Below are 15899 nucleotides of genomic sequence, written 5' to 3'. Positions count from 1 at the left end.
GAGAGAACTGTCACAGAATAAAAGCTCCACTCTACATCCCAATGAGCCATACCGAGCCGCAATACTGAGCCACAGTGATGCTTAGTACCGCAGTATCAAGCCGTGTGAGTAGATATCCGGCCAAGGTTTCACATTCCCACATAATAATTTTTTCTTCTATCCTTCCGAATATATTATTACGTACGAAGTCAGGCACAAAATCGCGTCCGAACCTAATAATCTCTCGCTCCCAATGCGTGCGCAGGTTAAAACCCACGGACATTATTTCCTTAAAGCCAGTCCTATCAGATTAATCAACATGAATGAGAAAGCCAACCCCGTCTTATAACACACAACTCTTCTTGGCCTATTGGTTGAGAGCTTAGACTTCCAACTAAAAGGTCCAAGGTTCGAGTCTATGTGTATGCGTTGTGTGTGTGAATTTGTCTTAATTGGCCTAAATGTCCAAAAAAAAAACCCGTCTTATTAATTATTAAACTCCCATTCATAATTAAAATAAAAACAGAAATTCTTTGGTTTTTTATTCTTATTTTTTATTTTTTAGTTTTCAGGGTGTTTGCCGCTTCATCCAGCAAAATTCTGTTTCAGATAAGCGAGACGATACGTCCGGACCAATGACGACCACGTCAGCTCACACGCTCCACATGCACCTCGAGATTCGCATTCACGCGACGCGAGGCCGGGAAAAAAGGTCGAGCCATGCAGGGTAAAAGAACACGTGGCATCCGAAGCATGCGCGGCGGCTCGCAGTCCCATGTGCTGGGTCAAACACCGAGTTAAATGCGATGAGGACGCTTCCTTTCCCGCCTTCCCGGTCCCACACACGTCAATGTATTCTGTAGTGAGCGATCAGGCGTGAGGAGTACCTGTCCTTCTCGAACAGCGCACAGCGATTTTTGTGGCAGTAGGTTCGACCCCATTTATTCGCGGCCGCGCCGTCAGAAAAAGGAAAAATGCTATTACCCTCGTCTCCCATAACACCAATTAGGCAAGGGATAAGCAAGATCAAAATTTGGCAGTAATCTGCTGAGTCCTTGCTTTCCAAACTCTGAAAAGATGTTCAAACAAGATCCCTTAAATTCATTGAACCAAGGAATTGGTTAGGCTAAGCAGACAGCTAAAATGGATTTATTATTCTATGCGGAGTGCGGAGTCCGGAGAGCCCGGAGAGCGTTCGAAGATCAATAAAAATTGCAACACATCACTTCAAAAATGTACCGTGCTCTGTACCGTTCAATATCAAGCGCTTAACCAGACAAGAACCGTCCGGTGCCCGCACAGAATAATAACTTGCTAAAATAAAGAATTGACTACAAGTGAGGATCACCTGGCCTTTTTTCTTTATCAAAGTACCAAATATGAGAAACATCAATATGATTAAAGAGATTGAAACTTCTGGAAGAATCATGTCGCATACCTAAGGCATTTATGTAGAGATTATACATTTTTTTTAGATGTATAACAATAATCGATCTAGTAATGTATTGGGTCAGCTGCCCCACTGATCAAGATTTATTATTAATGTTATCAAACAATTTTCAGGATTTAGGCCCCTCAGAATTTCCGAAATCTGGATTTAGAGTATTGACAAAATCTTACTTAAATCAAATCCTTGATGCTACCAAACAGCCCCTAAGAAACACGACTATTATCTCAGCTCCAAAAAAATCTACTCTAACCTATTTGATTTTAGGTCTATCTCTGTGTAATAGTCATTGTTAAGATACTTGTTAACTTAGATATCATTTTCCTAATATCATTCATCTACTATCTTAAGCCATATTTATTGATGCTAGAGATATCTTAATAAAATAACCATCCTAGATTTTGATGTTATCTAAGACTGTAACACTATTTCTTCAAAGAAGATCTTCTGCATGAAAGCAAATCTCCATGAGACTTGATTATGGAAAACAAAATTATCCACTCCATTGATCAACTTAGAAAGACAATCTTCAATTAAGGACATTTATATACCTAAATTCATAAGAGGTAAATGATAATTACAACAAGAAGTTGCAGGCTGCAAAGGGCCCATTTCTCTTCTGGTGCCCCATGTCTGAGCGCACCCAGTCCTTAAGAAACCTGTAAAGAAAAAAGTGAGAAGGTAGCAATGGACATCTTTAGCAAAAATTTTAAAGCCAAATGCCCTTTTGAAAGCCATTGTAATATCATCAAGAAAAGCACTTTGATTTTACTTTGGAAGCAAACGCACAACAGCAAAAAGAAGATCGGGCTTTAACAAAAGGCAAAAGTATGCATCAGAGCCCTCAAGGTAAGGATTTGGAAAATAAGGTGGTGACGTTTTTTTTTTTTCTGTTCTTTGAAAGAAAAATTTGCTCTATTTGATAGCAGTTTCATGGCGATGAGCTAACAGTAGAAAATATATATGTTCAGGCTGCTAATTCATTGACTAAATCCAGAAATCTTAATTTGTTTTTATTAAAAAAATGCATTCTAAATCCCTGCGTAGCAATTTCATATTTAATGCATACAAATCAAAAGGAATTCCCTAAACAGTCCCTACATTCAAATTTCTCTCTGAAATCCCCCAAAAATCCTTCCTAAAATGCTCTGTTTGAGCGGTCGGGCCGCTCGTTCTCCGCCAGGAGGCGGAATCTCCGCTGTTTTGCGATTTCCGCCCGTGAATCGGTCCCGCCTGGACCGGTCTAACATATTAACAGGTCCATTGGACCGGTCCGACGAGATTGTCTTACATGAGTAGAGGCGGACGTTCGACGAGATTGTCTTACATGAGCAGAGGCGGAAACGTCCGCCTCTTGTATGCGCCCAACGCACGCCCAGCGTGAGCCATTTAGGAAGGATTTTTTAGGGAGTTAGGAGAAAAATTTCAATGTATAGACTGTTTGGGGATTTCGTTTTGATTTGTATGCATTAAATAGTTTGTTTTCCTAGGGTTATGGCAACTTGAATTTGGCTGAAATTTGAGATCTCTTATTTTCTTTGGGCTCTAGCGGCGTCTAGAGATTTGGGAGAGAAAGATCCTCCTCTCGAATAGAGAATAATTGTATCTTGTTTTATTTCTTCCGTTAGTTTGCTTTTTTCAATAAAAATTATTGTTTTGTCATTTTTTCCATTGAATTTGCGGAGAAAATTGTTGTTTTTGCCTCTATTGATAGGAATTACTTTAAATCTTTAAGAGTTTGAGTTTCCTATCAGAGATATACTATTCAGATTTTTAGCAAGGCTCGAAACTCTGTTACATTTTCAATATCACTTTCATTGTGAAAGTTTCAATTTCAATTATTCCAATGATTGATGTTACTTTAATTTAGGATAATTTTTAATATAAAATATTCAAGCATACACATTCAATGCTGCATTAAAAGAATATCATCAAAATAAGACCCAAGTTAGAACACAATCTCATAAGACTCAAGCAATTGAATTCTAGTAAGAACTTGACGGCTGTTAAAACAGTTACATTGAATTTTTATTAAAAACTATGAGTTTCGGCTGAAACTTTTATTTTTTGTCCAAAACTTCATCGAAACTACGAGTTTTTGGCCGAAACTCTCCAAACAGATGAAAAAAAAAAAGTTTAACTATTTCAAATAAAATCACCGGCAGATAAAACCAAGGTTTTCAGGAAATTATTATGGCTTCAAGTAGCTATGGTTTTCCCCAATCATCAATAAGACTTGAATAAATCACATCAAGCACTGGACAGTAGTATTAAACAATACAAAAGTCAATAACCCTATTTATTTATTTACTTAGGGAAAGATCCAGTTGATTTGTCCTATAAAATTGAATAAGTAATGCACAGATAAACAAATCCTCAATCATAGTAGTCCTTCAGCAAAACCAATCCAATAAATATAACAAAGAAAATTAAAGGAATAATAGTACTTGCCTGCATTTCTGAGTCAATCAGAATTCATAACCTTAAACTCGCCACTTATATATGGTAGATCTGAGTTGGGATTTGAATGAATTTAATCACAATTTCATACAAACACTGTATAGGGAAATTTAAGAAAATTTAATATCAATGCCAGAAATTACATCGATTACTTGCAGCATTATCTTGTGCAACTTTATTCATGATATTCGATTGCAGAAACATATATGGAACGAAAATTCTACAACATTGCAACGCTGAAAGTTTAATAATTTGTCAGATTTAGAAAGCCAACAAATAAAGCTAGCATAAGAAAATAAGCATTTTTATCTATTACAAGTTAAGTACTGAATAAAAAAAAAAAAGTTAAGTACTGAATAAAATGCCGTCATCACGAATGAATGAACAAAGATTCATAAAGCCGAATCGAAAATGTTAGGCTAAAACTAATGCTGACGAGGAGCTTATGGTAGAATGGCATTATTAGCCAGATTCATGTCAACGGGAGACTTCAGCTTTAAGAAAAGAAAAAGGAATCGGGGTTCATCTTTTACTTTTCTTTAGCCCAGAGGCTTTGCCTCTCCAACAGATGCCAAAAAACCAACTATCAAAAAGTTCAACCTTTAGATCATTAAGGCTGTGATGTTGTTTTACGTTACTCAAGAGAGCAACTCATCAATTATCCTTTAAAAAAATTCTATCTAAAAATAAGTAAAATGATTAGAATCGCCCCCACTTCCAGTGTAAAGACCGGTTCAACCGGTTCAACTGAACCTGCCCCTCCCATTAAACAGAGGCTCGCGGGAGGGAGATCGCGGCCCAGGCAGACCGCACGCATGCCGCCCACATGCAAATCCCATCCCGAACGGCTTAAAATTTTAAGTCGGTTGGATTTTCGTGAATAAGGATGAAAAGTAACGACTCTTTTCACGGGATTTTGTTAGTTCGCTCTCTCCGATAGAAGAAATCTCAAGAGGGAAAGTTCCTGTTGAAATGGGACGGCTGAGAAGAAGAAAGAGAGAAGGTTTGTTTCTTTTCTCTCCATTTCTGTATTAATCCTTTCCTAATTCTTCCTTTAAATAGCAAGAGTGTTTCATTAAAGGCAAAGGAAGACATTTGAAAGCGGAGAGAAAGAAATTTGGGAAAGAACGAAGAAGGATTTTAGGTCAGAATAATTCTCTTTTTGTAAGTGATTTCTTTCATACATCTCTTGTTATCTATGTTGGATAATTTAATGTTAATATCAATTGGATTAGAAAGAATTTAACTAATCTTGTTTGCAAGGTGAAGGATCAAAGTTAATAAGAGAATTTCTGGGAGATTTGATTGTGACAAGTAAGATCGTTGCAAGAATTGAAATTGGAGTGCTCCTGCGCAAATCAAATGGGAAAAGGAAATGTAAATGAAAAATTAAAGATAACAATTATTTCAAAATAGTATAAATGAAAATATCCAAAGAAGTATAAGTTAATGAAATGAAATAAATAAGGTTAAGAAATGATAGAAGATATCTTAATTAATTAATTTTAATGATTAATTTATATAATTACCCACTGAGTTTACTTAGTAAACTCAAACCACGAGTTTAAATGTTTCAGGTAATTCCTAAGAAAAGAAATGGCAGAAAGAGAAGAACATGTTTACAGAAGACGTCATGAAAATGATAACAGGTAAATTAAATTTTTGTGTTTAGTGGCTCTTCAGTTTATAGAAAAGTTTTTGATGATGAGTTATTATTATATTGATAGAAATGTACTATCGTCCGACTTTTCGTACTCGCCTCGTTAGATCGAGCATCTGGGCCGGGTCTTGACATCCAGCTGATAGTGGGGGTTTGAATAACTCCTCTAAAAGGACCTCACTCCTCCCCACACACACTCCACCACCAATACCGCACCACCAAATAAAAAAAAAAGAAAAAAAAAAGAAAAATCTCTGCATATGAGATTAATGGTGAAGCATCACCATGCGCTATACCAATGTAAGCTAAGCCATCAATCTCTGTGCTTATTCTCATCGGAAGCAGCGGATCAAACAAAGATTTGTGCACAGTTTATCTGCTTTTTTTCATCATCTTGTTTATTTTATTATATTTATAATAAAGAACATGCCTATAATGATAGTTGAGAGGGTTGTATTAATTTCCTACCTTTGCATTGGTTCATATGATTTGTCAGTTTCAAGTTTGATTTAGTTCAGATTAATTCCCACAAAAGATTGACAAGATTGTGGTTGTTTAAGGCTGTGAGAATAGGTTTTTAGCTTTGGCAATAGAAGGTTGGAATTTAATTTGGCTTTGGATTTTGACTTGTTGATTTGGGGCATTGGCTATTGCCTCATACAATTTGTCCCTGTCCTGTTTTTGTATGGGTTAAGCTGAAGGCCTTGTAAGTATCACTGTTGAGGTTCCTCATATGACCTCATCTTGATTTTTGTGGAGAATGTGAAGGTCGGTGCCATTTGGCTTCTAGTTGACTTTGATAAGAGGCGTTTTGAGGCTTTTAATTTCCTATTAGATTGACAGGGGCCTTGCCAGTGCAATTCGTCCGCTTGGTTGCTACAGCATCTTGATTTTACGTTGACACAATTAGATTTAGGATATAAAATTTATGTGATTCAAAATTAAATCTGAAATTAATTCTTATCTTTTTGTGATTAATTTAAATCTAAACTTAGTTGATCCTACATTAATCATATTTACTAGTTGGTGGATGAAGGGTCTATAAATATTTATTATGAGGCATATGCCTAGGAACTTTAATTTGAATAAAATTTCTCTTTGTTATATATATTTGGTTTCTTAGAGTGCAATACAACTGTAATTAGAGGAAGTCATCTCCATATACTAAGGTGAGGTCTGGTCTTTCTTTCTTTAATATTTTTTTTCCTTATTCTAGGTTATCTAACCTAATTTAATTTAGGCAGTTTAGGATTCAGATCCTACACTCATTAGGATTTAACTGCCATTACTGATGGGCATTAGATCTAAGTTTAACAGAAAAGGTAATATAATAATATAAGGTAAAATAAAGCAGCTACTGCTTTTTTTCTCCTTATTTCACTATGCTCTACAACTGTTGTCATCTCTTGTTCATGGCTGATTTCAATCAAGTTTTCAAAGTAACAGGTTTCAAATATAACAATTTAAAGAATTTCTAAGAAATAAATGAGCGTGATGCACTAGAATCAATTTATATTCTACTACTCATATATGATATGCAATCAAAATCATTCATGTTTATATATCAAAAGATCTTTAGCTTCTTGATGACTTAATGCATAGACACTAACCTGCATAAGCTGAGCTCCAACTCTTGACTGTTCATCCTTTCAACTCAACAATAATCTAACAGTAATAGACTTTACTACAAGAGGACTCCTCACTACATTCCTTGATGGAATAGATCTCAATCTCCAATTAAGTTCGAGTCTGCCCTTTAAATGTAAATTCAGATCTCTTCTTGTTAAACAGGCGGAGAGTCCCTAACTTTATGTCCCACTTTACTTCGTTCATAGATCTGCCTCCCCTATACGTTTCTTCCATTTGCCTCTCATTCATTTACCACCATTGTTAAACATCAGGCATACCATTCTCTACATGTATAACTAGCTTCACTGAAACAAAAAAGTCACAAATGTTCAATGAAATCAAGGGTTGCATGATATAATTCCTTAATCCTTTAAAGAATTCAGATGTGATGGTGAACTAAGATCACATCGAGTCAAAACAATAAATTCAGCATTACATTGCATCAAAGTTTTACTTGTGTCCAATGGTGGAGTCAGAAAATTTTCTTTAAAGGGACACAAATTGCCAATTTTAAAAATATTTTCAATATTTTTTATTTGGACTTCAGATTGACATCGACTATTTAAAAAAGTTATTAACATAAAAAAATTTAATCAAGAACATCTGGTATATTAAAAATAAATAAATACATTAAAAAATTATTTTTAATATTAAATTAAAATAATATATTACAAAAAAATAAATTGTGATTTTCGGAGGGGGGACACGTGCCCCCGTAGGCCCCCCCTTAAATCTGCCCCTGCTTGTGTCAACTTGATAAATGACTTACATTTGTTGCCTTAAGATTCCTATTAACCCAAACCACAAAATCATAACATTCAATTTCTTCTTAAGCTTTTCTTGTTATTATCACAATCAACATGTTCACCTTCTTCCTCTAACATCTCCCTAACAAAAAAAAAAAAAAAGTGAGGTTACAAAATTCGGACTATTATTTCAGACTTCTATAAGAGTAATGTAAGGATGGATGTCAAAGTCAATTATTGAAGGTGATCGCTGTGACGAGGGTCACCAATATTGGTTAACATCGGGCTACAATAGTCAGTAGATTGAAGTTGGGTGATGAAGCTCATAGATATCGGCTGATATAAAACAACGATAATCAGGAGATGACAATCTATATTGTGACGGTAGACATCAACATCAATTTGCAGTTGGTGACAATAATCGAGTAACGATCATCATTAATGGTGAATGTTGGCCGCGAGCGAGCAACGATTGTTAGTGATGATTGTCAGTGTCGATTGTCAGTGTTGATCAATGGGCACCACATTATGATTTATCAAATCCAATAACTCTCTCCCACGCTAAACCCCTTCAGGTGTTGGCCTTCCTCTGCCTCTCAACTCCATTGCTCACACCTTAGCCTTTCTTCTGCATCCTCTTTCATTCCCAAGTTCATCCCATAATGATTTAATTTATCACCTTAATTTTGTATAAAAATTAAAGCTTATTTATAAATTTTTTTGGGGCATTTTAGTTATTTTTCCCAAATATATCAAACACTCAAAAAAACATCTTAGAATGCTATCCGTTAATCATTTATATTTTTTAAATATTTGAATGTCTTAATGACATCAAATTGAGCAATCTTGGGCTCCTTATAATTATCTCATCAAGATGCACATTTTATTTAAAAATTTGCTAGCAATAGTGTTAAAAAAACCTTGAAATTAATTCTAGAAATTTCTAATTCATAAACTTATGCCAATACCTATACTTAATCAGATGGATTTTCATGAAATGTATCAAACACAAATACAGTTAAAGATAATTCCCATAATCTGCCATCAAATATATTTTCAATCCTTAACATCCAATCCTCAACTACATTCAGTTCCACTCAAACAATAATGTTCTCATACTTAGAAAGAGTTTCAAATATATTCTACCTTCCAGGTCTAACCATGTTTAACCAATAACAAGATATGGCAAATGGTTGAAGTACAATATGTACATAAGAAGCAGTGATCAGGGTACCTAAGCTGCATAAAATGTTCAAAAAGCAAAAATGGCACAGCAATAGAGAAGTGTGGGAGCAATAAAGTCAAATAGTATGATGTAAACAGCAAGTAGGGTAGCACAAATAATAGGGACCGTACAGAATAAGATGAATACTAGTGTTGCAACTGAATTTCTTAAGCATTGAATGTTGCTGCAAAGTATGAGATCTTTGTTGTTTAAAAGAGCGGACGAACATAGTATAATTGAGGATTGAGAGGATATTAGAAAGTATGGCTTATCTAGAAAGTGTCCTTAGTTATGCTGTGTTGGAGGGAGAAGCTAAAATATGATAGTTGGACACTAAAAAGAGAAGTCTTAGGGGAAATTGATTCTATGATTTCATGAGCTGAATTTGTACGAGTTTTCATAGATTAGCTTGTGCCTCCTTCAGATAGGTAATAAATGCCGATAACATTTATCAAGTTGACATTGGAGGAAAGAATGTGCAAACGACGCAACAGCTCTGCGGTAGGTTTATTCTAAGACAATTGACAATGAGAAGTTTTTTCTCCATTAGAAAAAGAGCTAGGTTCTAATCCTAATGACCAAACTGCATCTGTTTCTATTGATCTTAATAAGAAAATGTTACACTTTGGTTGTGTGGATGTTGCTTCTCATTAAGTTGACTATGATTGTAATTCTGAGAACACCACTCAAAATTCAGGCATTAATGAAGCTATTAAGTGTAACTTAATGGATGTAAATCCTTCCTAAACTATCTCCATTTCAAATTCAAATCTACAGCAGGCTTCTTTGGCTACAAATTCTCTTTGAGTTCCGATTCTTCTCAGCGGAAAAAATGTTGTATTTATTGTTTGTGCGGTTGTTGCTTCTCATCAGGTAGAAAATGATTGCAATGCTGAAATTCCATTCAAAATTAAAATGTTAATGAAACAAGCAGTTAATTTAATGGATGCAGCTCCTTCCCAAACTATTTCCATTTGAAATTCAAACCTACAACAAGTTTCTTCAGTCACTAATTATCTATAATTATTGAATCTTTGGCTAAACCTGAAATTAAATATACTATTGTTGTCATCTTGCAAATGAAGCTGACAACTCATTCTCCTACTTCAAATTCAATCATTGAAATTGCTTCTGTAGCTCAATTTCATCCCACCTCCTAATTTTGAATTATGAAGCGTCCAACCAAGATTATGGGAAAACAAATGAATGTTGCTCCTTCCCAAACCGTTCCTATTTCAAATTTAAATTCACAAGTTCAGTCTGTTCAAAGTTCAATACTGGATTTGGATGCTTCATTAAGGAGCTTTTATTAGGCCATTCATTTTAGGAAGGCATATTATAAGCAAGGCATTAAGGCATTTCTTGACTCCAGTTAGCATACCTCAACGAAGCGTTTTTGAAAACTGATTTGGAGAAGAAATGCAATTTCAGAACAGCAACCAGTGCTTCCACATTCTAACCTGAAAGAACAAAGATAATAAAGAGAAATAGAGAAACCGGGATAGGAGAGGAAACCAGAATTCTCTATTACATGTGATGTGAAACATGTATGAAAACAAGAATTGCTTTGGGAAATTAATAATAATTTGAAAAAAAAAAACTTTGTCAATTGTATATCTTATGTTTCACCAAGTTAGATTCCTGAATTTTCAATTATAAGTTATGTAATAGCATATGGTTACAAACAAGATCAAAAGGATACTTGCAAATAACAACAAAATAAATAAGTAAAACTAATGGCAATGAATAACGAAAATCCACGGCTTAACAATTAGAAATGTTCACCTTGAGTTCCCTCATTCTCGCTCCTGAAAGTGGTGTTTAGCGGAGAAAGATTAAAAGTAATCCTAGTGATGCCACCACGAGACAAGTGACGCTTAAGGTATTGTTCATCGGAGAAGTAGCCGGAGGAGGGGAAGTTAATGGACGTCCGATGATTTTCCACTGTCCGGTTGGTCGTTGCTTTTCGATTGTCTCGGTGAGATGATAAAGTATACGATCTACGTAGTTTTCAACGGAAACTTCGAATTCCCAGTCGAGATCAAAAAAGGGTGATTGAAGGATGTCGATTTGTCCTTGAGAATTGTATGCAAATCTGTGTTCGACTTCAGGATCGGCCATTCATGGAGGCGACGTCGGCTTGAAGATAATCCTTGTATGTGTAAGGCTTAGAGGGGGAGAGAAGTGGAGGAGAAGATGAGAATTTCAGCTAGGGTTAGGAAGGTGGGGGGGGTGTTGTTCTTTGGAATTAGTGAGGGAAGTGGAGATGAATAATTTTTGGAAAAAACTAAATATTACTTTCAGATTTTCTAGAGAGGGAAGGACTAATTTTGAAATTCAAAATTATCCCTAAATTGGGCTAATAGGGGGCAGCGGCTTAGGGGAATTAAGTGGGAGAATTTAATTAGGGATTGGGGTTTAATTGAAGAGAGAATAGGGGAGAGAGGGGGCCGACCATAAGAGGAGGGAGGATAGGTGTCTAGGTTCAATGTATGTGGGCCCAAGGAGTTAAATAATGATTGGGATCAAATCTGAAATTATATTTTAGATTTGATTTAATTTGGGGAGGATTCCTAATTGGGTTTTAACAATAAGAAAAGCATTTGAAATTCAAAATTTAATTGAATTCAAATAAATAATATTTTCTAATTGCGATTGGGATATTTTAATAAAGTAATTAGGAGCCAATTGAATTTGAAAATTCCACTTAATGGTGAGGGTGGCCGGCGGCTAGGAGGGGTTATGGGAAATTCGGTGGTGGGAAGGGTGGAAGCCGGCGGTTGTGCTGGTAGGGGGGAGTTGCCAGCGGTTTGGAGGGGTGGTGGTGAGCCGACGGGATGGAGGAGGCAAGAGGGAGTCTAGGGAGGGGGCTTGGCCGACGGGTGGGGTGGGTTGCTGGAGGTGGAGGGGTTGGGCCAGTGGTGGGGAAGGAAGAAAAGAAAAGAACAGGAAAACCAAGAGCTCACCCGAAGGGGCTGTTGGGTACTTCGCTTGAGCCTCTCCAAGGCTTCACCTCTCCTCTCAAGAGATCACAAACAAGAACTCAAAATCTAAAATTTTTATTAATTCATCATTAACCTCATACAATGCAAAAGACCTCTATATATAGATCTAAATAATAAAAGAAAAAGAAAGACTCAAATGCCCTAGGGGCTACAACAATAACTCACTACGCATATGGGTAAAATAGGGAAAACTAAAATGCAAAAATAATAAGCAATACATGAATACATCAAAAGTAAAGGCTCCAAATCATAGCTGTCGATCTACGATTCCTCCAATGATACACATGTTGAAATCTCTGGCTGATGTCCTCATCAGTATGCTTTTCAATAAGCAGTACAAACTATATATATAGAGAAGAGTAGAATATAATAATTATAGCATCAGAGTTGGTTATAAACTAAAGGTTATGATTAAGAGAAAGGTTGGAAATGAACGGTGTGGATGAAAGCTGCAGAAGTAGTTGTAAATATTGGAAGTGAGAGCAGCAGCTATCACTATCAATGATTCGGTTAACATGCCCCCGCAAGCTGATGGTATTGTAGAAACCGTAAGCTTGTCACGAAGAACTAAAAAACTAAAGCTTAGGAAGAGCTTTAGCTAAGATATATGCAATTTGATAATGGGATGCTATATTATCCACAATAAGCTCACCAAACTTGATGCAATCTTGAATAAAATGATAATCCATCTTAATGTGTTTTGTTCGAGCATAAAAGATAGGATTATTAGCAAGAGCAAGAGCTGAAATATTATCACAATATAGAGGCATAGGTTATGACATAGAGAACTAAAACTCTTGTAACTAATGATGTAGACAAATAAGATCAACAACAGTTGTGGCTAAAGTGCGATATTTAGTTTTAGTTGAGGAACGAGCGACAGTGGACTGCTTCTTAACACACCAGGAAATAAGTGTGTTGCCAAGATAGGGACAATAACTTGTAGTTGATTTCTATCAAGTGGAACGCCCACCAAATTCGAATTAGAATAAGGTCTCAAAGTAAAAGGATCGAAAGAAGTAATAGACAGCCCACAAGCATAAGTGCCTTGAGTATACCGAAGTAAATACTTGAGAGATTGATAATGTGTAAGTAAAGGCTTACGCATATGTGTTGACAAATTTTTTTGACATCAAACAAAATATTGGGTTGAGTAATAATTAAATATTGAAGTGAGCCAACTAAATGCCAATAAAGTTCAGGATTGTCATATAAGGTATCAATAGGCGTATCTTCGGATGCTTTTACAGGAAATGAAGTGATGACAAGCTTGCAATTTTCGAAACAAACAAGCGGAGGATGTCTTTAGCATACTTCGTTTGATGTAAATGCATGCCATTTGCTATTTGAACAGTCTGAATGCCTAAAAATTGAGTCAAAATTTCAAGGTTTCAATGCTAAAAATGTTGTTGAAGATTTGTTAGTAGAGCTGAAATCAGTGAGGTATTATTCCCAGTTAAAAGTATGTCATTAACGTATACTAAAAGAAAAATAAGATTTGATTGGTGATTGTAGATAAGCAATGAAGGATCATCAACGCTATGAAAAAACCCGAAAGTTGTCATGTCAGAAGTAAGCTTAGCTAACCATTGACGAGCTGCTTGTTTTAGTCCATATAAAGCTTTATTGAGTCGACAGACATAGTGTAGATATTGAGAATCATTAAAGCCTTGTGGCTATTAATATAAACGGTTTCATGCAAGTTTCCTTGTAAAAAGGTATTAGAAATATCTAGTTGGATGATAGGCCAACAACGATGAATAGTCATAGTAATGAAAATGCGAATTATAGGCATCTTAGCAACTGGACAAAAGATTTCTGTATAAATCAATGCCATATTCTTGAGTACAATCTTGAGCAACTAAACATGCTTTATAACGGGAAATAGAGTCATCTGAATTATGCTTGATCTTATATATCCATTTGCAGCCCAAAATATTTTGATTTAACGAGGGTGATACCAAAATCCAAGACTTTGAGATTGTAGAGCTTGAAACTCTTTTGGCATAGCTTCTCGTCAGCAAGCATGTTCAACCACAGTAGAGTAGCAAGTAGGGTCAGGGAGGCGAGATTTGACTATGTAAAGTAAAGATATGTTTCCGTTTTAGTGACCCTTTTTGGGATCTAGTCACCATGTGATGGTGACGTTGAGGAGAAGTAGCAATAGGGGGCAGCTCACCAGATGGGAATCAGAAACAACAGTTGGCTCGGTTTGGACAGATGAGTTGGAAGGAAGTTCAACATAATTTGAAAGTGGAGTGGCTGGAATTGTTGGAGTTCTAGAATTTGATGGAGTGGATTGCATAGTGAAAGATGGGCATGGTACGGGAGTTAAAGGAGGTATATAAGAAATTGGTAAGTAGGAGGAAAGAGTACAGATAGAATCAATAAATGGAAAGATATGTTCATGAAACTGAACATGTCTAGAAATGAAAATTTTATTGATTTTGAGATGATAGCAACGATATCCCTTATGTGATGAACTATAACCAAGACAAACACATGATGCTGATGTAGGATCAAATTTAATGGATGAGTACGGTGTAAGCCACGGATAACAAAGACATCCCAAAACTTTAAGATGTGAGTAAAGAAAAGGTCAATTACGTAACAAATGGTAAGGCGAGAGATTTTGTTGTCAGGGAAAGAAGACGATTAATCAAATAAGTTTATGAAAGAACAACATCAAACCAAAAGGATTGTGGTAGATGAGCATGAAGAAGTGTACGAGCTATTTCTATTACATGATGATGTTTGTGTTCAACAAGATCATTTTGTTCGGGTGTATGAGTAGGGGTGTCAATTCAAGTCAACGGGTCGGGTTCGGGTCGAACCCGACTTGACCCGACTGTAAACGGGTTGACCCTAACCCGACCCGATTTTGCAAACGGGTTAGGTTTGTCAACCCGGACCCGACCTGTAAAGACCATTTTGCTCCCAGGTTCGTCCGGACGAAGTTCGATTGTCCGGGACGATCGGTACAAGTTGTGCAGGAAAACAATTCTGGCTGTATGGTTTGTCTGGACGAAAATAGGATCGTCTGGACGAAATTCTTACCGAGAGCAAGTCGTACAGGACGATAATTAATTTCGTCTGGACGAAATCTGTCCAGAGCCCAAGTCGTCCGTGACGATAATTAATTTCGTCTGGACGAAATTCGTCCAGAGCCTAAATCGTCCGGGACGAAGTTGCGATCGTCCGGTACGATCAATCTTGATATATATGGAAATGAGATATTTTTGGAAAGAAAAGGACGTCCAGGAGAGAGAAAAACGAAGGAAAAGAGGATTTTTGAGCGACTCTGGTCCGTTTTCGTCCGTTGTGATAGTTAGAGAAGTTGACTGACTCGAGGTAAGGCACATTCCGCCTTTCTCAATTTTCAGAAACGAGATTTTTGACGCATTTTCTGTTCCGGATTTTGTTTCCGTTAACGAATTTCTGGTATTATTTTCTCCTGACAAAGCTTTTAACGCGTAACTTTTGGTATGTCTCTGAGATGGTAATTATGCATGTTTTGAGTATTTTCTGGAAGATTTGTACCAGACATTTTGGATTCTGCGGTATTTTAATTGAACTGCAAATTATCAGGATGTTGAAAAATATTTTGTCAGTACAATGAAAGTCTTATAATGTTGTTGTGAATGTTCTGTGGTAATTTGGTAAATTTCTGAATCTGTGAATTTTGTGTAAATTCCGTATACTGTTGTTATGCCGCTGAATTTTTGTACGATTTCTGAATTTCTGAAAT

General features: G+C 36.2%; 1 protein-coding gene across 8 annotated transcripts in view; it reads right to left on the bottom strand.

The window, feature by feature from the left end:
- Window positions 1–1878: 1878 nt before the first annotated feature.
- LOC110101579 overlaps window positions 1879–15899 on the bottom strand; it is a 21153-nt gene continuing 7132 nt past the window's right edge. The window contains exons 2-4 of one of the 8 annotated variants that reach the window (XM_028699048.1): window positions 4030–4122; window positions 3878–3937; window positions 1879–2085 (exon numbers count right to left, since the gene is read on the bottom strand). In XM_028699048.1, the coding sequence (XP_028554881.1) occupies window positions 3891–3937; window positions 4030–4122 (140 nt within the window). In that variant the 3' untranslated portion in view covers window positions 1879–2085; window positions 3878–3890. Of the gene's footprint in view, window positions 2086–3876; window positions 3983–4029; window positions 4123–7156; window positions 7481–10527; window positions 10607–15899 lie in introns of those variants that run through there. The other 7 variants (XR_002303711.2, XR_002303717.2, XR_003702225.1 and 4 more) reach the window with 7 other exon arrangements.

This window comes from Dendrobium catenatum, unplaced genomic scaffold (genome assembly GCF_001605985.2).
Source record: "Dendrobium catenatum unplaced genomic scaffold, ASM160598v2 fragScaff_scaffold_1209, whole genome shotgun sequence".
Lineage (NCBI taxonomy): Eukaryota > Viridiplantae > Streptophyta > Magnoliopsida > Asparagales > Orchidaceae > Dendrobium > Dendrobium catenatum.
This window is presented reverse-complemented; position numbering and strand designations above follow the sequence as displayed.